This window comes from Astatotilapia calliptera, chromosome 6 (assembly GCF_964374335.1).
Source record: "Astatotilapia calliptera chromosome 6, fAstCal68.1, whole genome shotgun sequence".
In the NCBI taxonomy this organism is placed as follows: domain Eukaryota; kingdom Metazoa; phylum Chordata; class Actinopteri; order Cichliformes; family Cichlidae; genus Astatotilapia; species Astatotilapia calliptera.
Window position 1 is genome coordinate 17,418,922 of NC_137427.1, and position 27,741 is coordinate 17,446,662.

The following is a 27,741-nucleotide window of genomic DNA, read 5'->3' on the forward strand; positions in this document are numbered from 1 at the left end:
TTTTTCTGCCCCCCCTTTTTTTAATAGATGTGTTTGCCTATCTTTGTTTTTCTCTATCATTCCTCATCAACTCCCCCAGCTCTCTTTTTTGCTCGCATTACATCTGTTACCTCAACCATTTCTTGTGTATTTTACCTCATTCTTTCCAGCCCCCTCTCCTTTCTTTCATTCCCTCAGGAGGAGCCATAGTCTTATCTGGGATATGTTGGATTTGGTGAGCTTAAAAGCCACTTTACTAACTCCCTGTCTGCCTCTCCTGAGAACAGCACGAGCTATCTTAAACAGTTTCACCATTCACCAGGCTTTGTCCATTGGAATGCTGCTCAATGGGCAACTTTTTACTCCCTATTGGCTTTTTATGCTAATCCTTTACCTGGCTTTCCATCTTCTGGACCTCCTTCCCTTCTCTGTTTCTCGTTCTGCCTCTTTTCTGTTCCTCCGCTGTCTAAAATACTTGATATACACATATTGGGTTTCTTTGGTGATGTGAAGGAATGCTAATGCATCATAACCATATTATAGTACTTAGAGTAGGCAAACGGTGCCAAGTGCTATCTGGAGAATCAAATCTCTGCACAAGAGCCTTTTCTCTGCTTCAGAGTGAAAAACGGTGTTCACATTTTGATTTTCCTCTCTGGACATACATAAAGCCGAAAGCCCGTCTAAAATTTGCTGAAACAATGGTGTTGTTGTATTCAATAATGCAATTTCTCCAGGAATGGGAAAGCTAGCCTAAATAAAGATGAGGCCAAATCCTATTTTGCATCTGATCCAGGGCATACTGTGCTTTCTTCTCTGTGTATGCGAATAAATGTTTGGACGTTTTGCATATACTGTTACGACAATCTGGTCACAGGGACTTTTAAAAGCATTTGAATACCGTAACTGAAATTTAGTAAACAAAATATTTATTTGAATGCTTGAAGAGTGTAACCAAATTATAAGTGCAAATCCAGAAGCAATCCTAACAGGATATGATCAGACCCCGGGCAGGCCCTCTCTGGCGTATGGCAGGCAAACTGGAGTGAGGGATTTGCTCGTTTTATTATTAGGGCCGGCTTGTGTTGTTGATGGAGCGGCTCCATCCATGTTGACTCACAGAAAGACAGCGGTGATGGCTACACTGAGCAGGGGTGTCAGGCTTGGCTGATGACTCCAACTCCCCAAACAGCACTGCAAAGGCAAACCCTTCTTTGTGTGCGCGTGTGCGTATGTATTTGAGTTAGTGGTGTGTTTCTGTGTGCGCGCGCATGTGTGTGTGTGTCTGTGGAGGCCATACTGCAGTTGTGTGTGTATCTTTCTGCGTGTGTGTCTTTCAGTCCTGACAGCCAAGAAGCTTCAGCAGCATCTGACGTGGCAGCTCTTGCTGCTTTCAGTCCAGCTCTTTCCTTCTGGCTCACTTTTCTGTGATACTATCTTTTCATACAATCACATGTTTATAAATGGAGACTGCCTGTTGTTTCATACCGGACCGGCTTTGCTGAAGGTTTATCAAGTCTCTGCAAAACTGTAAATTTCGCTTAAAATAATATTGCAGGAATACTTTTTTTTTTGTAGTGACGAATATTTTTTTTGTTTTTAGAACAATAAAACTGAGCAGGATACTCGAATTAAAACACACACGCACACACACACACGGACATATCTGGCAAGATCCAGTTTAAGGACTGCAAGGGCACATTTGGTTACATGTAAACAGTACTCCACTTACATGTTATACCAACTCTCAACACAATAGGGGGATTTTCTAGCTAAGGGCAATTGCAAAATACCACCTATAAATCAACCAGATGCAAGCTATTATGTAGTTATTTCCATATACTGCAGCGTAAAAGGATATACTGTTCTTTTGTTTTAAATTGTACTTTCATAATTGCACTTATACTCTATAAATTAGAGTGGAGAAAATGGCATTTTTAGTAATAACTGCAACAATCAAATACATATGCATCGTCAGTATATGTGAAACTCTTAACTTAATTTAAAGTTTGGATCAGTATCCAGGTTTTTTTTTCCCTTCCTCATTTTTTCCTCCCAGGCTGTGAGGTGCCTTTTTATCGAGGTGGGTTCCCGCCACTTTATGTCCCCTCTGAGGACATGTACTTATGGCTGTCTGCCTGTGGTGCTGTGGTGCTCCTGAGGTCTGAGCGAGGTGGTAGTTTAGGCTGGGGAAGTCAATAAGCGTGGTCACAGAGGAGATAACTGCACACACACTCTCCCAGAGGCGCCCGTCTGCATGGTGTGTCTGTCTGTCCTCCCCCTGGCTTTTATGGAAGATTCATCTTTAAAAAAGAAAAGCATTGGTTTGAGAGGATTTAACTTTCACAATGATTTGTGTGTGTGTGGTTGAGGGCTCTTTGTTTCTCACTTCACATGTGTTTGTGTTCTCAGTTTCCTCTGGCCTGGCATGGTGGCTGCCCCTATAGGCAGTGCCGTGCAAAATGGGCAAAGCGACCTTTAACCCTTAAACTGCTGCCTTAGAGATATGCATAACTTGCTATCAAGAGCCAAACCCCATGAAGCATTGCAGAGATTAAGACCCAGCTCTCAGGAGGCCATATGGAACAGACACCTTTAGCCCTAATGGGATCAGAGTCACATAGGAAGCCACTTGGAGCAGCAACTGACTCTTAACCCCTAACACCAACTTAGTGCAGACGAGCAAGAGTGCGCGGGCAAAGGCCCAGCTCATATCATGCCACAGGGAGCGGGCACCGTTTAACCCTCACAGTGCCAACCTATCAAGGGCGAAACTCCAACTTATATGATAAGCAGAATTAAATCTGCAAGCTTCGGAGTTCCTGATAGGGAGCTGATGTGGAACTTGGATTGTAACGCCAGGGGGTCAGTGCTCCAAACATTTTTAGTGTTCTAGCTGTACATGTGGTCACCGGGCTGTTGTTTGTTAGGGGTATTTCCTCCATAAAAGCCCTTTTCATCCAGTTAATTTCAATCTGCAGTGCTTTTATGTCCTTGTAAAACATCGGCTTCCCGAAAACAAAAGCTAAAAGTGTGTTTTTACATTTAGAAACTCGATTATGAATTATAAAAAATTGTTTTCAGACTATTTGACTCTTAACCAACTAAAATGAAGCCACAAAAAGCAGACGGACTGCCAGTCTAGTGACAAAATGCTGTAGCAATTTCATTTTATTTGAAAGTCTATTTTGCTACACTTGTAATCTCTGAAAGCATTGTATTTTTAAAAAAAGAAGAAGAACGCTAATTTTAAAACATGTAATTATGTCAAATCTAATTTCTCTCATGCAGTTTTTCCCCTTTTGTGAAAAGAGAGTGTTAATAGATTGAACAAAGACTCAGGGAAAAATCAAGGAAGCAATCAGTCACACAAAACAGGTAATAAATTCACAGGAAATATACGGACAATCGTGCCAAACAGTTTCTTTCAAACAATCTACTTAGCGATAAATGCTGACAGATGATATAATGGTTATAAAAACTGGAAGAGATCAAGAAAAACAGGGATTTCTGGAAGAGACTCTTTCCCTTTAAGAAATATAAACAGGGTATGTGTTATAGCATGAGTGGCTGTATGAGAGCGAGAGAGAGAGAAAGAGGGTAAAGCTAGTTTCTGCACTTGCCTGTCTGAAACCGGGCGAGGAATGAGTGCACAAGTTTGAATCTGGGTGAGTCAAGCTGCGCGAGGGAGAGGCAGCGAGAAAAAGGAGTTCCACGGTGAAAGGAGGGAGAGAGATGCTCGAAGATGGATAGCAGCTGAAAGAAAGGGGGAGCTCAGGCAAATTGGTCGGAGTGAGAGTGTGAGTGAAGCAGCAAAAAGCAGAGGGAGGGATAGTTGAAGTGCAACAACAAGATGAAGTGCAGGAAAGGGAAAGTGTTAGCAAGAGAGGGATTGCAGAGTAAGAGGTGAAAGGAATAAATGAAGGAATGGAGGAGTAGGTGATGGTGGGGGGCACGGAATGAATGTGCGTGTTGGGCTAGTGGTGAATCATTTGCATAAAGGGTGAGGGCACTCTGCCCAGCTTTGGGGAGAGGTTGGCATCTCGCCTTGCCGACTGGCAGAACGAGGACCAGGGAGGAATAAAAGAATGAGGGGGAGTGAAAGAGTGAGAGAGAAAGTCTCTCAATAGTGCATCTCTTGTGCGAGGAGTAGCAGGCCTTGGCTACTGCTGGAGCAGGGCATGGCGGGGAGGGGATATCTGGTTTCATTATCTGCTCGATTCCTGCTGTATTTGCTAATCATGAGGTTCAAAGCCCTTGCTGCAGCTGTAGGCAGGGCACGGTAGCCAGTCTGTGCCGCTGGCATGTGCCGACTGGAACGCTGTAGGTGTGTGCAGCATGCACTTCAGTTTGGAGTGAGACAGAAAGTGTGAGACAGACGTTATGGCTTCCCTTTACTGAGGCAGAAAGCTGCCACACTCTGTCATCCCCCCTCAATCTCTCTCTCTGTGTTTCACACGCATGCACACTCTTAAGTGCCACACTGCCTACTTGACCTTATCAAGAATGGCTGCCCTTGTCGAGGGGAATTGCTGTATTCAGTTCTATTGCAATGTCCTGTCGGAAAATGCCACCTCCAGCAGTATCTGTTCGTTCGCGTGTGCATTTGGTGACGCTACAGAACCACACATACGGTAGTAATCTATACTGTATGTATTCATTTAGGAATTGCCTGCGAGTAATCCTATACCATACCGTCTAGCTGCAGCTACATGTCGGAGTGGTTTATTAAATCGTTGTTTGCAAAATGCAGTGCAGATCCTCCTAATTTAGTTTGAGCGCTCCCATCGCGCTGTAATATCTAAACATTCTTTCTAATTGACGGCACTGATATCAGGATTAGCATCCAGTTTTGGATCAGAGGGGCAAAAGTCTAACGTTTCACGCAGCCTTCTTTAAAGTGCCCACAAAACATTTAGCGTTTGCCACATCTAAAGAGAAAAATTCAGATATATTTAACAAGCTGTGTTCTCCGACTCCAAATTTAATTCTGTTCTCCAAACATTTTCAGAACATAAATTGGGAGTATGACTCACTTGTGAGGTTAAAGCCCTGTTTACAATTAACTGTGTAAGGTGAAATTTATGCAAATGGACCAGAGTCATAGAAAAACCACATAAACCTCAGGAAAATCCTGGCTGAACAAATTTTGGATACTTAAAAAGAAACACAAAGAGCCCTTGATCTTATCTTTGATGTGCTTACATTTGAGGCTGAAACAGTCTGCAAGACAAACCCGTCATACAAACGAGAAAACATATTTGAGTATAAAATTACCCAGGTCTGCAGTTGTGTCAGAAGCCCCGGCTTGCTATCAGTCCTTGTGTCTCTGGAGCTGTTTAAAGCTCGCTTGCTCTGTCTTTCTCTCTCAGCCTCATGCCACAAATGGCTTCCAGACTTTCACACATAGTAATGCTTCAGTGTGTAAACAGGCGTAATTACACACGATGCGCAGACACACTTTTAACATCAATCTGTGCCGTTGGGAGGAAGAGAGCAGAAAAAGAGGAAGTTTTTCCTTTTTTTAATTCTTCCAAGGATTGAAATGGATGAAAAGGTTTTGAGGACAAAAGCGAATGAGTGGCAGGGATGAGACATTAAGGAGGACATTTCAAGAGAAATGCTGTGTGTCTGTGTCTGAATGTGATGGAACAAAAAAGGAAATAAATTTTGTTAGCGTTCCCAAGGAAATCGCATTTCATATGAACTTCTCGATGTTCCTTTTTTAATATCTCCGAGAACAGTGAGGTCACTAAATTTCCACCTTCTAATGGCGAGATGATACATCCAATCAGGCGTCCTCTCTGTGCACCCGATTTTCCCATGTTTCTTATATGAAGGAAACATGAAAATTTCTCTTACCGAAACTTTTTTCTCTCTGCTGTTTCCATTTTCTTTTGTGTACAAATTTTAAAAAGGCATTATACACATATGGCATAAAATAGTTAGAACTCCATGTTTCACCAAGTCTCTGAAAAATATTTGATTCCTATAAAAAGCAAAAACAACTGAAGAAACTTTAACCGAAAATGGTTTTTTTTGAAGACACACACACACACACTTGCACATGCATGCATGCATGCATGCACACACACACACACACACACAAACACACACACGCGCACACACACACACACACACACACACACACACAAAATGATTCAGATCTCTCACAGTGCTTCCTTTATATCACCATAGTCTTTTTCAATATGTGATTTTACACAACAGATGTCAAAGTTGAATTACAGTTGTGACATGTCCTGACGTGCTGAAAATTTCACGAGCTTTCTCTCCGTCTTTCTCTCCTTTTCTCTCTCTCTGTGTGTGTGTGTGTGTGTGTGTGTGTGTGTGTGTGTGTGTGTGCAGCCTGATTTTACAGGATCATCTAGATATAAAATAACAGAAAACCTGTGAAAGAAATATAACTTCAACAGACAAATCTGGCGTTCAGCAATATGGTTGCATAATCTTAAAACATTATTTTAAGTTTAGGTTCAATTTATATTATAGTAAATATATTGTAAAATAAAATAAAAACAACATTTGGAGCAGTGGTACATTTAGGTGTAGCTATAAAATATAATACACATTCATGATGCCCCTTTTTAACTGATTATTGCTAAAAAAAAACACTTTTTAAAATAACTTATTAAAGAAAAAATTATGTCTCCCTTGAAAAAGTTTTAAAAAGTCTTTGGTATTACTTAGTTTCAAATGTATAATAAATTGACAGCATTTAATCTATTTTGGCAATTACAAGTAAGGTTAAAAAAATAACTTGTTATAGAAAGCTCAGATTTTAAAATTTGAATAATCTCTAAAAATGTAAATTATTTAGGTCATGAAGAAAATATGAGCAAATGACATTTATTACATGAATTTTGTTTTAAGTTTTTCTTTTAAATTTCTGCATGACTTTGAATCACACAATTTAAAAGAAGAAAATAAATAAAACACCCTTTTTTGCTATTAACCTGAAATATTTCACCTGCAAAACACTGACATCAAATGTAAGAATGTAATGTCTGCTTTCTTACTGTTACCTCAGCGTGCAGGATGTGGCATAAAGCAGGCCTAAGTGTCGAGAAATTTCCTCCCACGTGTCCTGAGTTTATTTTTGCTCCTTTGATATTTATTTGCACACTTAGACTGATACCGCAAATTCATCTCAGGTAAACACGACAATGTGGGAAACAGGCCAAAGTTATGCTTGTTAAAATTAATTGCATCGTAAACACTGAGGCGGGTAGAAACTATTGCTCCTTTCTAAAATCGATCGATATTTCTTATAGCTAAATTGAGGCTCTTTATAAATATGTAATGAAAAAAAAGAAGCAAGCCGCATAAACGCTTTAGAGCAGCTGTGATTGATTTTACTCTGATTAACATGTGTTTTCACAGAGGTCACACTTTATAGCCTAATGCTAAGCCTATGTTAGCAGCAGGAATTGAACTAGCATACATTTTTATTAGTTTATCATTAGTTTGACCCCCTTTGTAGTGGGTAGGCCTCTCAACAGAGACAGCCTCAGAGCTCTTTTTTTGGCGTGAGAAAGAGGGACGTTTGATTTGAACAGGTTTCGTATTTAGAGCAGTCGACTTCAAGGCCTGCAATTTATTTTTACAGAGCAACATAAAAAGTCTAATTCAGAAACAGACCGACGGATGCTGGGAACGACGGTCGTGGAGGTTAACGGGCGCTATCAGCCAAGAACCAAACGCTAAACATTTTTTGCCTTTCTTTTTCTGAAGATGGTGAAAATGGTGGGCTTCGTTGTTTCAGAGGTGAGAGTATTAATTTTCATAGTGTTTTGGGAAATGTAGGAAGACGAGGTGCAGGCCCTTTTCTGGTGGAGGATAGGCCACACAGAGGGGTTTTTCTCATTTAAAGGATTTAATGTTGACTCGAATTTAATGCTATTTTAATTCAATTTTTGGCCTCATTTCGTAGCCCCTGCTATTTAAACAGTTAAGGTAATCCCCGAGCCAGCCTTACGTGACAAACTGGTTTAATGAGTAAACTCAAACGGAGCGCTCTTGTTAATTTTCTCCGAATTGTTGAACACGGTGATTTATTTATTTTTTTTATAGGTTTGTTGGTGCTTGAAGCCTCAATAAAACCTGAGTTTGGATTTCATTTCTCTGCTGCTCTCTGCGTTTGTAACGTGTCAGGGCTGGAGCGGAGTGGAGTGAGTGGAGATTGGCTCGCCCGGACTGACCGAACAAAGGTCGTCATTTTCTGAAAGACAGAGCATGGCATGCAGAGATAAGAGGAGCGCTCTCTTACATTATTGCAGCGCAGATACCTACAGGCTCAGGCCTGGAAAAACTGCCACTGTTTCTTCTGCCGTGAAGAATTGTGGGCAAACAGGAGAAATCTTCCTTAATGAGCTGAAGGAGCTGCGGGTTTGAAAATGTCAAAAAAAGGACACATTAAACAGCGGGGTGCCACACAGACTGATTTCTTAGCCAAAATAATAAAAGATTTTTTTTCTTTAACTGCAATTTGTGAACAAACCTCAATGGCTGTGCATAATTTTGCATTTGGTCCAGTTTATGATCATAAGAAGGAGGCCCTGTAGCAGATTTAACTAAGTGATTTTAAAAGGGTTTTTTTGTTTCTTTTAGAGTGATTATAGGGGGGGGGGGGGGGGGCTGGTAGGGGTATTGTTTTTTTGCATAGTATCTGCAGTTTATTTGCTTAATGTTACAGATAAAATTTTATCTCGTAATAGGATACCTTCAGTTTTTCATCCTGTTTTTGCGGTATGAAGATTTAACAGGAGTTATGTTGTTCAAAAAATGTCTCAGGGCTCATCCGCTAAAGAAAACACGTCGCTTCGGACAATGGATTGGTTTTCATTTCCCTGATATGAATCTTGGTTATCATTTCGCTTGTCAGTAATGTGATGATATTGAGGAAGTAACTGCAGTGCTTGGCACATAGCTCTCCTGTTCTTTGTCTGTGGCCCATTCATTAAAAAAGTCTAGATCCCTTCAGTCTTTTCAAATAAGTGGCAAACACACCTCCGTTATTATTCTTCAAAAACAAAAACAAACACACACATCCTATTTAATTCCATCTCCTCATGTTCCATTTGCCTGTTTTTTTTTTTCTTTCTCTTGCCTCCACCATCTTCTCTCATTCCCACATTATTCACGTGTTCAGCGTGGCTGTGTGAGGCAGGCGTATGCTAGCACGAACAATCGGCACCCGGCCCGGCTCAGCCTGGTCCAGATGGGGTCTGTACCCCCCTTCCTCCCCCAACAGTAGCAGCCAGTCAGCCAGCCAGCCAGGCAACCAACTAGCCAGCTAGCTACCCACCTGGGTAGCCAACCAGTCATTCACCCAGCCCGTCATGCGGCCTTTCAGCCAACCTGGCAGCCAGCTTGTCAGCCATTCAGTGGACCAGCCAGTCATCCAGGCTGCAGCTCCTCTGTCAGACGCTGACAGAGGGAGCAGGCCAGGCTAAATCTGATGGTCCTGGGAGCCAACCAGAGGACTCTGGCCTTTGTAGGGCGTTCACACAGACAGCCTGTCCCGTTGCACAGCAGGGGGCTTCAACTCACAATCAAATGAACGGACCCTCAACTTTGCCACATGACAAGTTAGCTTTTTATGGCTGCCCACTGTCAAGATTCCAGTTTTGACAATGTCTCTGTAATTCCTGTGAGCCTTGTGGACTAATTCATGTAATTTGGACTGCGTAAATGGGTAAATGTGTTCCTTTTTTGTAAATTGGGAGAATGACATTTAAATGCACTTCTAGGGAGTGGAGCAGCCCTTACGTATTTCACATCAAATCATCACAGAGATATTATTTTTCTGACAAATGCATCCGATTATGTTGAATCGGCCCTCGGTGGGAGCCTTTGTGTCAGATATTTCTCGCCTGGTGCTCTGGGCACAGCTTGTACCTCTGAGGTCGTGTGAGTCAGCCAATGAGGATGAGACAACTTGCTGTCCAGAGCAGCTACGCAGGCCCATGCTCCCTCACTTTCTGCTGCTGTTAAGTCCCAATTATGTGTCATTGTGGGATTCATAATGCAGCACGATGAAAATATGGGCAATTAACTGGCTGCAGAATGAAAATATTATTGTCCTTACTATTATAAAGACCAGCATATCTAAAGCTGAATGCATTCGACTCAACTTTGCAATTACAGGAAGCTGTGTAGTCTGTTTTTGATAGTTTTATAAGGCTTAAGCTATATAGGCTACTTGCATAAACCCATCCACCACAGCATTTTGAGGCATCATTGTCAATCAGATCCAGCTTCTCACCCACAAACAAGACAACTCTCCAATTTGATAACAGAAACTTTTAATGTGTTTCTGTTTCTATGGTGCTGGAGCTATTAAAGTGGAGTAACAGGAAAAGGAAAAAAAGGAGGCGAAGGGGCCAGTTTGGATGTAAGACTGCATTTTGAAACAGGAGAGCATGTTTTTGGATGGTATTTTTTGTTTTGGGGGGTGGAGGGGGGTCTTTTTCTCCCCCCTCCTCTCTTTGTTTGTGTGGTAAATCCAGGAGCAGCTGCTGGTCTCAGGGTCTAGTGGGATTTTGGGTCTGTGTTTTCTCATGCCATCCCATGCCAAGGTGGTGTAACGCGAGCAGAGAGAGAGAGAAAGAGAGAGAGAGCGGGAGAGGGGTGTTTCAGGAGTGGGGGGTGCAGTTAGAGAGTGAGCTGGTTTGTTGGGATGGCTGTGACCATGTTGGTGACGAAGGTGGTGAGGGAGGGAGAAGTGTGGGGGGGGGAGCTTTAGGAGGCGGGTGCTGTCTGGATGCATGTAAAATTAATATCCTCTGGACTTTGCCTTTGCACTAGATTGGAACTTGTCTGTTTGGCTAATGACGTGCCTTCTGCCTGCACCACACACAATCCACCCCCTCCCGCCCTCTCTCCACTACCAGCCACCAACCATCCACACCCCCACCTCTTTGCTTCTCCCTCTGCCATCTCTCTCTTCCCTCCTTTTCAGTGCTTTGAGCGTGCGTATTGGCTGGGCTGTTTGAGACTCGATGCCAAATAGGTGGGCCCTCTGCGTGTTGGCACAGACTCAGTCAATGGTTAGAGACGGAAAGTGGAGAGGAAGAGAGAAAGAGAGAGACAGAGTTGGAGAGAAAGAGGGGGAAAAAAGAAGCTGCACTCGGGTTTGCCAGCGGTCGTGCACAGTCTTCCAACATTGATTCGGTCCTCTTGTTTTTGTTTTTTTTTCCCTTCTTCTCCTCTGTCCGCACCCCCCTTGTCCAGCTCTCTCTCTCCCTCTGCGTGAGTCTTATGCAGATCAGAATTGAACCAATAGCACGCGCTGCTTTGCCAGCCATTTTTTTTTAATTTTTGTTTTTCATCAAGATATTTTCTCTGCATGTTTTTGCAAACAAAGAAAGAAGCTTGTTTTAATTTTTGACAATTTTATTATTTTGCTGCACTATCTGTTTTATTTTATTTGTGCACACCCAGCTCCTTTTTTTCATCCTTTTAGACACAGAGATTGCTAAACTTTCTACACTCCTTCTGCTCTGCTCTTGCACAGCACCTCTCCTGCAGCTCTTGCTACAGTACCTCCTGTGTTCTTGTGCTGGTATTACACTGCACCCCCTGGCCTGTCTCCTCTTTCTCAGCTTTTTTGCCCCCTGCTGCTTTTATTGGACAGTTTATCAGCTTCTTTTTTTTGCTTCTTTTTTTTCCCCTCACTCTTTTGTTTTCAGCATTACTTCAGCGCCTTTTTTGACTCTACAATCCAGTTATTGTACTGGCTCTGCATTTTAAGTTTCTTTGCAATCGACGGGGTGAATTTATGATGAGAGAGCAAAATGGTAACTACCATGTAATTCTTGTTTTATTCACAAATATTTTTTGATCGTTGCTGTTAAGCACTTTTGAGTGCAGGCGCAGTTGTATTATTTATGGACAAATATTTTATGTTGTGGCTTTTCAGCGAGACGGCTTTAATTTTATTAATCAGAATTTGGCATGTGCGTTCTTCTTGATTATGTTAGTGTTTTAAGCATTGTATAATACGCGTGGTCAGTTTGGATTATGTTTTAGAAATGTTGTGTTTTTACTTGACTTTTTGATACTTACTATACTGCTTTTGAGAATAATACTGTTTATGTTTAGTAATGGATTAGGATGGCACTATTTTTTATTTATAACTAGCACATTTGTTTATATTTAACCAGACAAACAACATTTACACAAATATCTCATGGAGACAAGTCTCATATTTTTTCTGTCTCATCTCTTACCTCAGTCATTCAGTGATGTGTTGTTCAGTGGTTTGTGAAGTGTGTCCTTCGGTGCGATGTGTCTGTATTAGAGAGCGCAAGGTATCTTTCCGTCTCCCCCTCTCTCTCTCTCTCTCTCTCTCTCTCTCTCTCATTCTCTCTCTCTCTCTCCCTCTCTCTCTGCGCCTCTCATTCTCTCCCTCCACTCACACGGAGCAGGCGCCGCTCCTCCATGCTGCGCGCCGGTGCTAACTGCCTCTCCTCTCTCTTCCCCTCCTCACCCCCTCTCCCTCTCTCCCCATCCTTCTCTCCCCCATTCTCCCCCTCTCTTTCCAATGCCTCCTCCTGCTTCCCCCCCTCCTCCCTCTCCTCATCCACCCTCCCCCCATCTTCCTCCCTCATCCAGGATGAATTCCACCCCTTCATCGAGGCCCTTCTGCCCCATGTCCGCGCCTTCGCCTACACCTGGTTCAACCTGCAGGCCCGCAAGCGTAAATACTTCAAAAAGCACGAGAAGCGCATGTCCAAGGAGGAAGAGCGTGCAGTGAAGGATGAACTGCTGGGAGAGAAGCCAGAGATCAAGCAGAAGTGGGCTTCACGCCTGTTGGCCAAGCTCCGCAAGGACATCCGGCCTGAGTTCCGTGAGGACTTTGTGCTCACCATCACGGGCAAAAAGCCCCCCTGCTGCGTGCTGTCCAACCCCGACCAGAAGGGCAAAATACGTCGCATCGACTGCCTGCGCCAGGCTGACAAGGTGTGGCGGCTGGACCTGGTGATGGTCATCCTGTTTAAGGGCAGCCCCTTGGAGAGCACGGACGGAGAACGACTGGTCAAGTCACCGCAGTGCACCAACCCTGGCCTGTGCGTCCAGCCACACCACATCGGAGTGTCCGTCAAGGAGCTGGACCTCTACCTGGCCTACTTCGTCCACACGCCAGGTATGTGAGAAACTGGACATCAGACACTAATTGAGAGGGATGCCAGCACGTAAACACTCACCACATGTAATCATGTCGGTGTGCTTTTAGGATCGCGCTAACATTTTAACAATTTGAAACACAACAGAAACACAAGTGCAAACCTTAATTTGCAATATAGTAAAATATAGAAAATGACAAAAAACATAAAAAGAATAACGTAAAAGTAAAAATATTCAGAGACATAATAAAACCCTTTTTACTACTACGGAGGGAACGTTAAAGTAATAACTAAGCAGTTAAAAGGTAAGAAAAAAAAAATAAAGTAAAGATTTATCTCTCAGATTAACAAAGTGAAAGTCCCTGCTTGCTTTTGTTCCCACAGAAAACAGCGGGTACGTTTTTGTTCTTTTAATATTTTTCTTTTCTTCATCTGTTTCTTGGGGTTTGTTTACATGACAACGTAGTATCAACAGTAATAAAAAAGAATTTGTTAGTGTGTGTCAGGGGCATACGTCCAGCGTGCTCTGGCAAGTAAGCGTTCATTATTCTGAGCGAGGCATTTGCGGCTTCATATGAGCATGTATTTTGTGTGTGTGTGTGTTTTGTTTTTTTCCTAGGAAAGAATTTGCATGCTTGTGTGTGTCTGTGTGTGTTTGAGTGACTGTTTTTTTATGAGATGAAATTTCTGTGTTTTTTGCGCAATGAATTTTGCACAAAGAAGAGTCACTGTTTATAGTATTGTACACAGTCTGTCGAGGTATATCTGCCATGGTAAGGCCATTGTAGCCAGAAATCATCATTTGGCCGCAGCCCAGGTTGTGTGTGTGCTTGTGTATTTATGTGTGTGTGTATGTGTGTGAGAGAGAGAGAGAAAGCGAACAGAGCCGTGAGCCTCCTGCTCTCAGGCCGCAGGCTGCTGCCGCCTTCACCGTCTGCCTGAACGTTAGCACCACGTTGGACCTGGCTGCCAAACTCACACTCACACACAAAACGCCAATGCTCAAAGACAGCCAGTACTATTGCAGCCACCTTCACACCCATACACACACATACAAACACAGCTAAATAAAGATACACACACACTCTTTTTAAAAAAAAGGAAAAAAGAAAAGAAAAACAACTCTGTCATCTCTGCAGCGCACTTTCACACGTAAAGGCAAACACGGTTTTAGTCACGATTGCGTACACACACCCACACAGCACACACGTTCGGCCAAGGACTATCACAGATACAGTTTAATACAGCCAAACATTGTTGTATCGCAGCCACCATCATGGATACACACACTCACACCCGGCCAAACATCACTATAGCCTCCAGTGCGCATACTCCTCACACACACAGCCAAAACACTGGCTGTGTTGTAGTTTTCCCCCCCACATTGCAAAAAAAAAAAAAAAAAACTGTCAGAGAAGCCACACACACGCAGACACACACACACATAATATATCTCACAGCCAAATCTTTCAAATACACACTGCTTAACCATTTGCTGGCTACATATACAAACACACACTCATGACCTAATATTATGTCAGCTGGAATTTTCTGGAAATTTCAAACAGTGACTCAACCCGCACATATATATACAGCATATCCCAATCACTGTCCAAATACACACACACACACACACGCGCGCGCTCGTGTCTGCCGAGGCACAACTCTTACACTGGGCATTAACATTACTCTAGCCAAATGCTATCATAGGTGATCCTTAGGCTCTCTCTCTCTGAGACACACACACACACACACACACACACACACACACACACACACACACACACACACACACACGCAAAATATCAATCCAGGCCAAATAACTCACAGCCTGAGCCAAACCCTGGCAGCAGTTCCAGCTTCACTTTGTTGGTCTCTCTGTGGCGGTAATAAACCATAGGTTGCGGACATATTAGAGCATACTGAGAGAATATCAACAGTGTTTGGGTTTTTGTTTTTGTAGATGTAATTGATTGTATTTTTTTTTAATTTATAATCAAATTTAATCACGAAAAAAATGTCTCTTATAAAGATTTATTGGTATACTGGTGCATTTCGGGTCAGTTCTGTTTTACGCAAATGAAAATGTCTCCCCTTGTAAATTTTGCAAAATTAGTTTAATCATAAAATGAAAACTAAATCAAATGGCACGCATATTTTAAGAGGTTATTTTTAATCTTTCAAATATTTTAAATTCATGGAGAAAGCAAAATGGCATGCTGGACAAAGGAATAAAGGAACACACCAATGAACAACAGAAAATATTTTATTCATGGTGTAATTCTGTGTATATTAGTTTAAGTAATTGAAGCTGCTTGGGTTTAAAACCGAGTGTGTAAAGGTTGCTACAGATGTTCTGATGTGTCCATACACACAAATGTAATTGAATTGCACTAAATTTCCTTTACCTGTACTGATGACGTCAGCCGTCCAATTTTCGGGTTCTTGGCATGTATTCATCACCGCAGCACTTAGTTTTACAACAGTATAGTAAAACACGTGACTACTTGGAGGCCCTTCCCAGTGCGCTGCCCATTCATAATGTCGGCTTACTGGATACTTTGTCTTATCTTATCTGACTAATACAATATATAATTATACAATAGTGTGCCTCAGCACTTTTATCTTATTCCAAAGAGCCGATTTTCACTTTAAGTCCTTGTTGGAGAGCTGCTTTGGGGTCTACACCAAGTGCAAACTTTCCGTGAGGTCAGCACACTTGTCTTTCCTTTGCTTTTAACTCACATTTAGGAAATGGGCATCAAGGCCTTCCGTTTCTCTGTTGCACTCATCTGTTACAGTGATGTGTGGTTGTGTGTTTTCCTTTTCCACTCACTTGCACAGTGAATGACAAGATGTGCTCATTGTTTGTTTTTGTTTGGTTTGTATTTTGTCGGTCTTTAGCATCTCTGTCTTCCTCGCTCCTCTTTGATCCCGTGCACACTTTTGTTTTGTCTCCTTAAACATCGCCTTCATTGTTGCTCTCACAGAGGTAAAGCCTCCGCTGATCTCTTTTGTTTATATTGTAGGAGACTCGGAGAGAGAGTGAGGGAGAGAGAGCACGTTGGGAAGCAGAAGAGGCTACAATAGTGATTGTTCTGTTTGGCAGCACCCGGGCCCCGTTGGTGTGGGAAGAAGAGAAAGACGTCTTGTGTTTTGTTTATGACAGAGTGGCAAAAGCTGCCACGGGGAATCTCTGGGCTTGCCGTCAGGCTTTCTCAGACTGTTCTGCAGCCAGCCAGCCTTTGAGATCCTCTCTGTTACAGAGCATAACACACCGCAGCCGTAACAGAACAAACCACGATGCCACAATACAAAACCTTCTCCGCCTGTTTTCAGGCACCTCAGATAAAGAGTAAAAAAAAAAAAGCAGACAGAGCAACATGTCTTTGAAACTGAATGACTTTGTAACTGAAATGCTGGCAGAGAAATAGATGAGAGGGAAAGAGGGGCTGTGGTGCAGTACAGTGAGTAGTGTATTTTTAGTGTTTATTAAGAGTGAGTGACTGGTATATTATAATGGAGATAGTGATCTCTTGGCCCGGAAGTGCCAAGGGTCTGCCAGAGCACCAAACACTGCCAGTGTCCAGTTGATAACCCATGAATGGAGCGCTTTGGATAGGCTTACACGTACTTCACCGTACTAGCCTGGATGTAGTTCTCACTTCTGTTACTCTGACTACTGCATAGGTGGCTGCAGCTGTACACCATCTGAGGAGAAGTTATTGCTCCTCCTCACAGTATTCAGTGGACTATTTGATTTATAATCTTTGGGCTGTTTTAGATTAAACTCAGCACATTTCTGATTTATTCGAGGTTGGAAAAATAGAAGATTAAAAAAAACATTTGTCAGGTCCAAAGTTAGCTCTATGCACTTAGTCATAGCTTGGAAAGCATTTTTCCAGCGTTTTATTATTTTTTTTCCCCTTTTTCTTTTGTACGCCGTAAGTGTGATCATGAAAAGATGTTTCAAATGTGTTTCCAATCAAAAGTGCAGTACAGGAAATTTGCAGTCACTCTGAGGGAGGTGTGAAATGTGCTCGCCGTGCCATTTCTGCCATGACCGCTCCACACTCCACGCTCTGTAGTGCCAGATCCCGCCTCTCTCTCACTATAGCAGTAGTCATGCCTTGGACATTGCTGTGAGAAAGCCCAGAGAAGCCTTAGTGTTGTGGCCAGCCCCCAGCCAATTCACTGACCACAGCTAGGATTCACAAATAAAACCCTACTTGCGTTCATCACTATGCAAAACTCTAGAGTTTATGGGGATGAAAAAGGTAATTAAATGTGTGAGGAAAAAAGGTGAAAAAATGTAGTAACAGGAAAGGGAGAGAAAAAGAGAAAGGAATCCTGACACTCAGGAATCACGTGAATTGTTTGTGACATCTTAAAAGTTAAAGGAATACTCTGATGGATTCCACAGGTCTTCTTTTCCCCATAGCTCGTTGTTTTTTCCCTGTGAAAATAATCTGTTGTTAATTACTTCCTGGATCTCCTCTCAGACTCCCATGACATCACAAGGTTTGAGTGGACTATCCTTGTGTGCAAGCACAGCTTAGGATGGCCGTCAGCAGTGAAGTTTTGATTAAATGAAATCTTGACACTCGGGAGGGGGGGTAGGTTAGGTCTGAGGCTTTTCTGTTGTGTGTGTGGTGGGAACAGGGCCCACGTCGGCTAAGAAAAGCTCTCCACATGCAGAGCAGCTTTGGCATCAGCAAATGTTTACTGATGACTCTCGTTTAGTCGGGTCTTTTGCACATCTCTGCCTTTCTGTCTGGCCTCAGGGACGCGTTGAGGTGGCTATGTATCAAATCTAAAGGGTTAAGACGCAGGGAGAGCCCCGTCACATTAGAGAGGCCGAGTGAGAGGGAGTCTTCTCACACTATTCTTGGCTTCAGAAAAAAGTCTGTGTATTTGGATAGCTATTGCTATCCGTCTAGCCAAAGCCCTGTTGTGTACTCATTCGTTCCAAAACACGCGCACACATACACAGACGCGAGGCTAACATTGGGGTGTCACAGACGCACATAGATTGATCCAAAACCGCAGGGTCTGCATTTATCTCATGAGACCATGATGACACAAGCTGACTCGAGGGAAAATTAGAAAAACAAAAAAACACGAGAAAGGCGAGTCAAAGACAATGTTGTTGTGTTTGGTGTCCCATTAAATTGACCAGTGACAACTGGCATGCTCCTTGATACGGTGCCTTTTGTCCTAGAAAAGCTCTCCGCTTTTTTTGGTTTTACATAACGATCATAAGCCTCCATTTCTTTGGCTGTGCCTGACTCGGGAGAGAGTAAAACCCATGAACAATTCTGGTCTACCCGCATCTGTTTCCTTTTGTGTGAAGAGTTTCAGTGTCGGAGATATGCGGTAAATAGATTATTCCAGTGAAATTGGGAGGCCATCACTATGGTGGAGGAGACAAATAAGACAGTTTGTGCTATTTGGCTCTTTTACTGGTTTTTCTCAGATGCCCTGTGTCTTTTTGAATGAACCCAGCTGTCAGACTTTTTTTCTGCTCCCCATGAGAAGAAGCACTGCAGCGTAAACGCAAAGCAGGTAGAGCAGCAGAAAAGCAAAAGGAAATTTTCAGCGTTCTGTGGTTTTCATGATTAGGGGTAAAAACGTCTCAAATTAAACAATTTACATTTCTTTGGATACTAATTGTGCATATCTTTTTTTCCTTATAGTATTTTAATTTATTGCAGTGCTCATTTTAAATTTACAACTACACAATTTTAGATTTCCACAAATTAATTTAACCTTTAATTTAAATTTTGGCCCAGTGGTGATGTGTTCAAAATAATATCTTGAAATACATTATGCAAATTAAAGTAAATGTATCTTTATTATTTTCACTAATTTAATAATGTAACACATTGTTGCTATTTTTCCGCCTAAATTACTCTTCGGACTGGCATGTAATACATGCTTAGCAGTTTTTTGTTTATTTGAAAGAAAAGACGAGTGTTTTCACACGCTGCCGAGCCTAGTCTAATACCTACTGTTGAGATTTAATTGCACATTAAAACACAGTAACGTTTGTTAAATAAAAATGGGTGTAGGCTAAGCCACGCCATGCAGTGATAAAAACTGCATTCTTTACTTGAGCTGAGTGGGCTTTTTAACATTTTTTATTAGGAGAAAAACTAAAGTGTAAAAAAAGAAGGGGGGGGGGGGGGCAAGAAAAAGAGATGAAAAGAAAGAGGTTATTGAGAAAAAAGAGAGTCAGAAGCAGCGAGGGGGAGGTATTGTCTGTATTAATACTGTGTCTTCCCAGTGCCGGGTCTCTTTTCAGGCTTTTGTAGCGGCGCCAACCATGAAATGTGTCTGTCCCCAAAAACCATATACCCACTCAGGAGGGTTTCCCGACCTCAGAGAGACAGAGAGGAGGAGGAAGAGGAGGAGAAGGAGCAGGAGAAAGAGCGCTATGGCCAATGCTCAATCTCAGACAGGCCAGCCAGAAAGGAGGGAGAGCCAGGGAACACGGCTTATTCACCGGGCTGCACTCACAGCGAGGCCCTGGCAAAGGCTGCTGAGTCTGGCTAATGGCAGTATTCAGTGCCACACAGCAATAGGCGTGCTATATTGCTGTGCTATTGCAGTACTATAACTCAGTACTGTGTTTCAAATCCAAGGCACTATTACTTATGTTTCTGTTGTTTTTATTAAATTTTTCCCCGCATAGTTATTTTTCTTAAGAGAAGCGGTTTTGCTGAGTTTGTTTTGTTGAATTAAAAGTTGGGTCAGTACCGATTTAGAAAAAAGAAATAAAAATATCATCTATTTCATTTTATTTTGCACATGTGGGTTGAAGAATAATGAAATTATTATGTGGGCGAATTTAACACGGCAAAGGAGTCTAATGTTGAAAGTGAGAGGAGTTGTGTCGGCGGTCGCTTTTGGCACGATGCTATCTCCCTGCATGGAAGACGCCAAATTTTCATGATATTCCCTGCCAACCTCCTCCCTCTGATCCTCTCTTTCTTCTCTTTTCTTTCCTTCGCTTGTTCCGCTTTTCTTTTATTCCTCTTTAAGGTTCAAATGAATGCCCTCCCCTAGCCTCATTAACACCCTGGACTTCTATTTGCAGCTACAAAAAAATGTAAAATAACTTGTAAGCACAAACATTTTAGCACTCAATAGGACCATTTTTCTCAGTTTTAATGAAAGCAGGCCATCACACATGTGGAGGCTTTGAACCTTGATTTTTTTTTTTTAGTGGCCAAAGATGTTTTGTCACCAGTCATTTTTTTATATTTCAAATTACAGAAAAACCTTCAACACTCTTTATGGTTAGTATGTAATGCCTTAGTTTATTTTTACATTTGTTTATTTGTCAGTCAAAGTATTTTTGTGTATGCAGTCAGGCTGGATTGCAGTTTAGTTTCCCTTCTGGATAAATGTAGTCCTTTCACTTTATGATATTTGCTTAACTCATTATTTAATTTGGTTGCTTATTATTTTCTGGTTAAAACATCATCACACTGAGATGGTCCGTCTTTCCGAAAAAGCCGCTCTTAGATGTTTGGAGGAAAAAGAACTTCATGAAGGCTTCATTTGATGTTTGTTACACCGTGAGAAGGAGAGCAGTTTAGAGAAGACAGAAAGGGGGGTGGGGGTGAATAAGTGAGCTAGCCGAGAAGCACAGCAAAATGCAGAGAATCAAATTTGGCATGCGTCTGTGTAAGCGAGTAAGCTTCAAATCAGTTTGGACACAGATCTAGGACACTAGACGTAGAGAAGAAAGCGGGATGAAACGGGATAGGGAACAACATGGAATTGGGAGCAGGCATAGTGTGTATATTTTGTATTTATGTTGAGCATATAGGGGGTGTAGTTAAGGGGAGGATGAGGGGGCTGGTGGATGAGGATGCGGTTTGTTGGGGAAAGGTGGTTGACGCGGGGGGTGTTTTGGTAGAGTGTCCCTCAATGACGACTTGAAAAACAGGCCGGTAAATAAATGCGAGTGGCGGTAAACAAGGCTCGGCGCTTCATCAAAAGACCCCATTCATCTGTGAACAGGAGAGTCTCTCTTTTCTCTGAGGAGACAGAAAAAGGAACCCACTGACGCTGACGAGAGGACGGCGCTTGTTTAGATAACAGGATGAGTTTGGAGTGAAATGGCATTAGTGTGTGTGTGTCTATGTGTGCGTGTTCACGTTTGAGTTTGAGCGAGCTTGGAGGGGTGTGCAGAGCAGGTGGAAAGTGGACAGAGTCTCAGCGAGTGGAGTAAGGTGGGGGCAGAGATAGTGTTTTGTTTTTTGTGTGTGTGTTTGTTCTTTATCACTACCATGGATTCAGGAAAGGATGGTGTTTTCAGGGGTTAGAATTAAGGACTAAAGACGGTGTGTGTTTGTGTGTCTAGTACAAAGCAGTGTAGTGGGTGGTGGTGGGGGGTTCTTTTGGCAACGTTTATGTGTGTAAGCACAGGCGTGCATATGTGTGAGAGTGCATATGTGCATATGTCTGCTCATTATACATGGTTATTTTTTCCAGACCAAGCACTATGCTCTACTTTGCATGATTTACAGTACTATGAGCCAAGCAGGCGTCTTTTTTTAGATTCAGAGTTTGGAAGGAGAAGAGTTTTGGGGTCTCAGGGACACCGTGGTGAACTGGCCACAGCAAGGTGTTATGCTTCACTCTCTGTTTCAGCTGTTTATAATTCAGCTCGTCGGCCCGTCGGCCAAGGGAGCCAGGTGTAAACTAACTGCTAAAAGTCCTATGGCGCATTTCTGTTGTGAAAACTTTCTCATTAAGAGGAGATGAATTTATGAACACGAAGATCAGGGTTAAGTCACCTCCAACCACTTAGTGAATTGTAATTGAAAGAGCGGAGCGGGAAGCCAAGTGAGGGGCGTCTTTTAAAAGCTTTTATTTGGTTTATGTTTAATTGTGTTACACTTGAGTGTGACTGTTAACAGCTCTGACTCTTTTAAACTTGCCTGTAATTGTTAAGAGCACGTCTTGTTTATAGTCGCGGCCTTGTGCAGTAAGACACGAGAAGTGCATCTGTCACTTTGCAACTTGAGTGATCTGACAGCTGAGCTTTATACTTTTCATTTACAACCTCGGAGCAGCAGAAGACATGCAGTACTTTCATCTTGTCATTGACAATGTTAAGAGACTCTTAAAAACCCTTTGTGTAGGTAGCAGCAGCATCCACCACACACAGTATCGCAGTTTCTCTGTTGCCGTCTGTCTTATTTTTGGGGGATGAATGATTTAATTTTAATGTCCTTCCATTAATATGTTTTTCTACACTGACTGGTACAGGCTTTTTTTCGTTTGTTTTTTTAGTCAGAAATCCCCCCTTCTCTCTGTCCCCTTTCTTGCCACCCCAAAGTCCCCCTCCCCAGTCCACCGCCTGTTCCCCTCACGTTTATTGGACCCAAATTCGGCTGCCACCATGGCAACCCGGGCTCCCAGGGAACCTTGCCTGGGTGCAATCCAAGGTGCCTTCAGGGTGGCACTGGCTGGCGTTGTCTGCGTCAGTGGGCTGTCACCACGGCAGGTTGCTGCGACAAGGCCAGCCCGGTTGTGGCCTGCCTCAGTGGGAGTGCTAGCTCGCTAACCTCCTTTAACTAACTACTAGCTAACATGACCTGCCATATCCGGTGACAGTAGCTGCCGCTTCAACTGCTGCAGGCCTCGGCAACTGCAACGTGGGGGAAGCAGGGGAAGCGTTTCACCAGTACGCATATTGATGTGGCATGGCTGGGTGCCCATTGCTGCCTCCCACATGAAAGAAAACAGGGAGAGAGACGAGAGAGTGAGAGGGAGAAAGATGGTATAGAGATGCGTTTTCAGTGTGTAATATATGAGTATATACATTTATTTAAACAATGCTCTTCTCTTGGGGTGTGTAAACATTCAGCTGCACATATTTGGCTCCGCATGTGTTGCCAAAGCACGTGTATGATCTATAAATGCATGATTATGATCTGTGTACATCATCATGCATCTGTTGAGGCAATATGGTTTTATGACTGATGCCGACAACCATCAGTGGCCCAACAATTCGAACGACAAGTGAAATTAAAACATGATGGTGTATTGTTTAGTTCTTGTTTTTCTTTTCAGATTGCATTTTTTTTCTCCTCCACAAAGTGTGTGACTGTATGCTTCTGTGTAAGTGCATGGCTTTGTCTGTACAGTCATCTGTTTTATCCTGTTTAATTGCAAACAAAACAAATAGGTGACACACAGACTGTTCGTACTTAATGGGATGATAATGTTAGTGCGATCCAGATTGTATGCTAAATAGAAAAGGACACTTGTGAATGGTTGTATTTATTTGTGCTTTTTCCAGACAGTGGAAATCCTGCAACACTTTGGGCACATTTTCTCTTTGCATGGATTGGCACCTGGTGCATCCACCCACCTTTTTTCCTTCAAACACACACATACACACAGGCCAAGCGCAAACTGCTGAAACCTAGTCAGTGGGTAGTCTGGTACAGTAGGGATTCGTGCAGTGCTTATTCTTACCTCAGCTTTATCCAGCGAGGCATTCCTGCTGTGGCACTGTAAACAATGCAAGGCCTGCTGACTTAGAGCATCGTAAGTGGTAACACTTTTCAGGACTATATGAAGCCCTGTATAGTTTCTATATATAACCACTTCAGAGTAGGGCTGCTCAATTAATCGAATTTTAATCACGATTACGATCTGGGCTTTCAACGATCATTAAAAATGACTGAGCCGATTATTAGCCCCTCCCTCATTTATCCGCGACACCTTAAAGGCCGGTCCGTGAAAATATTGTCGGGCATAAACCGTCCGTGGCGCAAAAAAGGGTGGAGACCGCTGATTAAGAGGACCCGAGGGAAGCTCGGAAAGCTAAGCAGAAGTTATTTGGAGAGTGACTGCCGTTGGTTGAAAAGAGAGTTTAAAAAAAAAAAACTTCAGTGGTGTTGCACACTATTTTATATTATTTTTTAAAGTCATTGTTAACCCTTTAAAGCCGGTCAGAGCAGCACGCTCCGTTTTGTGTAACTATTTTTAAATCCCTGTAGAACCTGAACCGTGTAAGCTAGCGCAATAATTTGTTTTGCATATGAAACCGGAGGAGTTGTACTTACATCTGATGCCATCAGCTTGTCCTCGGTCACGGTTTCGTTCCACATAAAGCTTTGCAAAAATTGCATAAAAAGCGCTTGCAGGAACAAAAACATAATATTCCAGAAACAGGCTTTGCCGTTCCTATCAGCTGTTCGTAACACTTCCCACAGTGAAATGATGCACATGCTGTTTTCTTTGCAAATTTGCATCATAGGATTGTTTTTTGTTTTTCCTGCAGTATATAAAAATTGCTGTATCTCCAAAATAAAACTATGAAGACACTCAAAGTAAATTTCCCATGGTGGGAAACTATTTTTTGCAACTTTATTGTATTTAAAGTTTTGAGGGATAAACCTCTTAAATTTCTCCAAGTAGAAATATATGTAAACAAAACAAAAGCGATTTTCAATTTTTTTTAGTTTATTGCACTTTTTTGCAATTTATGTAATTACTATGGACTTAATGCATACATATTATTAAAATATGGGCTATAACAGTTGTATTGATGTATAGCAACTTGAAATGCTCCCACAAATGGCACTACAGCATGTAAAAAAAATAATATAAGCTCTGGTGGACTTGGTTCTATGGTAGGTCTTAAAGGGTTAAATAAATATCGTCAAATAATCGTGATCTCAATTTCAGTGAAAATAATCGTGATTATCATTTTTGCCATAATCGAGCAGCCCTACTTCAGAGTAACTGTGATGCTCTTTTTTTGTGGTGCACCTATAGAGTTTGGACTACAGTTAAAGGCGGGTAGCACATTTCAGAGGTTCACCCAATTAAAGCTACATCCAGAACATGTTCAGAAGCTAAAAGTAGCTGCGGAAAAGTGACTAATCGCTTAAAATTATGACTAGAAAAAGCAGTTTAGGCAGCACTCCATTTGGAGACTTTGTAGCCACTCTGAGTGCTCTCCATGCACTACATTCCAGCTCTAAACTGCACAGAGTAGTTAAGGGTAGGGCAACACATTGGCTCTGCAGGGAAGGAATGGATATCTCATCACCCTGCTTTCCTAAACTGTGAGTCGGTATCCCTAAGTTGCCTTGGGCCAATCACTGTTAACAGTTGGGCTCCACTTGATGAAAATACCAGTTTACAATTTACCTGGTCTGGGGTTCAGAAGTACTTTACTAGAGGGACTTCTGGGCAGTTTGGGTACAGCTTGGTATTAAATCTCTTTGACTGGGTCTTTTATATTTTACACCACTCTTTTATCAATTTTCCTCTCTCTTTGAGAACAAAGTCAGCGTTTCTTCCTTACTCCTAAGTGAGTTCAGACGGGCCAGAGAGACGGTGCATTCGTCACGCGAGGTGTGTAAGGAGATATGATGTGTGATGCATGACGGTGCAGCGTGCGCGCTCAGAGCTGCCAGCTGGTGTAAAGGGGCCAGAGGTAGAAAGTTTAACAGAGAAAGAAAAGTTTGACAGTGAATCATTTAACACTGTATAAACTGCAGATGAATTATTGTTAAATTCCTCCTTCCTTTTCTGATTCTCTCATTTTCTGTAGTCTCTTTCTCTCTTTCTCTTCCCTGACCTTAAATTGAGGGTTAGATTGAGGATAGTGACGGGCTAATGAGCCCCTTTTTCCTGCAATTACACCCCTCTCTCCTATTCCCTCTGTCTCTCGCTGTTTCCATCTCAAGTTCTCTGTTTTAGCATTGTCTGTTCATTTTTTTCTTTCAGGCAAATTATTCAGTTTCCTTAATCTCTTCTGTCTCATGTTTCTCCTTTCCCCAGTTTCCCTTTTTTCCTGTCACCTTCTTAGAAAGTAGTGGTAAATCAAGATGGCACTCCATCTTTTAAGGCGACATGATGGTCAATTAAAGAAATCTGGTCCTAATTTGTAGTTGATTGCTATCTGAGATTTTGGATGGAAACTCAGCTTGTTAATAAAGAAAAAATGCAGAACCCTGCTTCCTTCTCTTTGCTCCCTCCTTTGTTTTCATTTGATTAGACTTTTTATTTTGGCTTACTCTTCGCGTTGGCTTCATGTAGTTTTGTTTTTTCTTCATTGCTCTCTGAATTACACTTACTCAAAATCAAGAGTACATTTTTAGTTTATGTAGTGAAGATTGGAAAGTATATTTTACCTTACCATATTATTCACGTGGTGCTCTTGGTTGTTGGCATATTGGCAACACATCTTGGTATACAGGCTCATTTTTTCTTTCCACACTCTCTTTCACTTAGTGGGTCTAATTTGTCTCTTAAACACAGAGAAACTTTTGTATATGTGTATTAACATGTTTAACTGGAGGTGTACATGGAAAAAATGACATGATTTCTTTTCCTTTCATGGTGCCTGGTTGCTGTTTGTGTTTAGCTTGATTGCTAACCCGCTGTGTCTTCCTCCCCACTGTGCGCTGGCCATGAACTGGAGCAGAGTTTTCAAGGGTTTCGTGGCCCTTCCTGCTTTTTAATTCTATGACATAATGTGTCTATACAGAGTAAAAACCACTGCTCTTTACTAGTCTAACATCCTTGGAACAATTAGAGCCTCGAAGGCTATGGATGTGAGTTTAAAACAGTTCATACATGTTAAGCATGCATATGTTGATGTTGGTGCAAGATCACGGTTATTTTTAATTTATTTAATGATTAAAGTATTTGACAGCATGTCACCGTCGAGGCTTGCCTTTAGCTGTATTGTCACCATGCGTTTGAATAACAGTGGTGTGGCTTAGTAAATTAGATTAAAGCTCTGGTGCCCAGCAATCACCCAACCTGTTAAAATGGCCTTGAACAAGACACTGAATACCCAGCAGCTCCAGAGGTGTTACTCTGTAACCAACCCCAATCTTTGACCCCTCTGAGCACTGCAACAGGAGTAAAGAATTTTTAAAGGAGTTCAGTGGAGTATCACATTATTAGTAAACCCTAGCATACAGCCATGATCTTTGGTTCGTGAATACCTTGCACAGGTGATAATGGGAAGCTACCTCCTGGCCTAGCAGCAGTTGCTTCACATCTTTTCTCCGTGCCTTGTGCCAAGTAAAAGTCACTTTGAATGCTAAATCCTTGCATAGTGTGCAGTGCTAACAAGTCCCAATCTAGGCTGATCCCTATTAATACAATGGGTCATGATCAGACTAAAAACTGTAGCATTCAGCTGCCCTCCATGTGGCCTGTTGTTATGGCAGGGTCAGTTCAATGACAGCCCAAGAGATTTTAACACAAGGAGAAAAATATGCAAGTTGCTGAGTTCTGACTGTATGTAACACATATGTGGCTGTTTTTGATTAAAAGTTGTTGTTGTAATTGTGGGGCTTAAAATGCCAGGTGGCGGATGTGTCCCACTAATCCCCTATCTAATTTCGAGGTCCAGGGGTGAAGCTCTTAATCCGAAACACACACATACGCACGTTCATGGTCTTGCAAACACACAGGCACACATGTACCTATTCACAGTCACTCCAACACACACACACATTCACCCACAAACACACATGCACGTGTCCCTGGTCCTCTCTGTTAACTGCGTTCATGCAAAGTTTTAAAACTTTCAGAAACCCCCGACTTACTTAGTAAT

The 27,741-nt window shown here is 42.3% G+C and overlaps 1 protein-coding gene across 20 annotated transcripts in view; it reads left to right on the forward strand.

Annotated features, from left to right (window-relative positions):
• nfixa (nuclear factor I/Xa) overlaps positions 1-27,741 on the forward strand; it is a 107,273-nt gene that overhangs the window by 21,265 nt on the left and 58,267 nt on the right. For 17 of the 20 annotated variants that reach the window (XM_026170646.2, XM_026170654.2, XM_026170655.2 and 14 more), the window contains one exon: positions 12,616-13,147. In XM_026170646.2, the coding sequence (XP_026026431.1) occupies positions 12,616-13,147 (532 nt within the window). Of the gene's footprint in view, positions 1-6,830; positions 7,765-11,658; positions 11,799-12,070; positions 13,148-27,741 lie in introns of those variants that run through there. The other 3 variants (XM_026170648.2, XM_026170651.2, XM_026170645.2) reach the window with 3 other exon arrangements.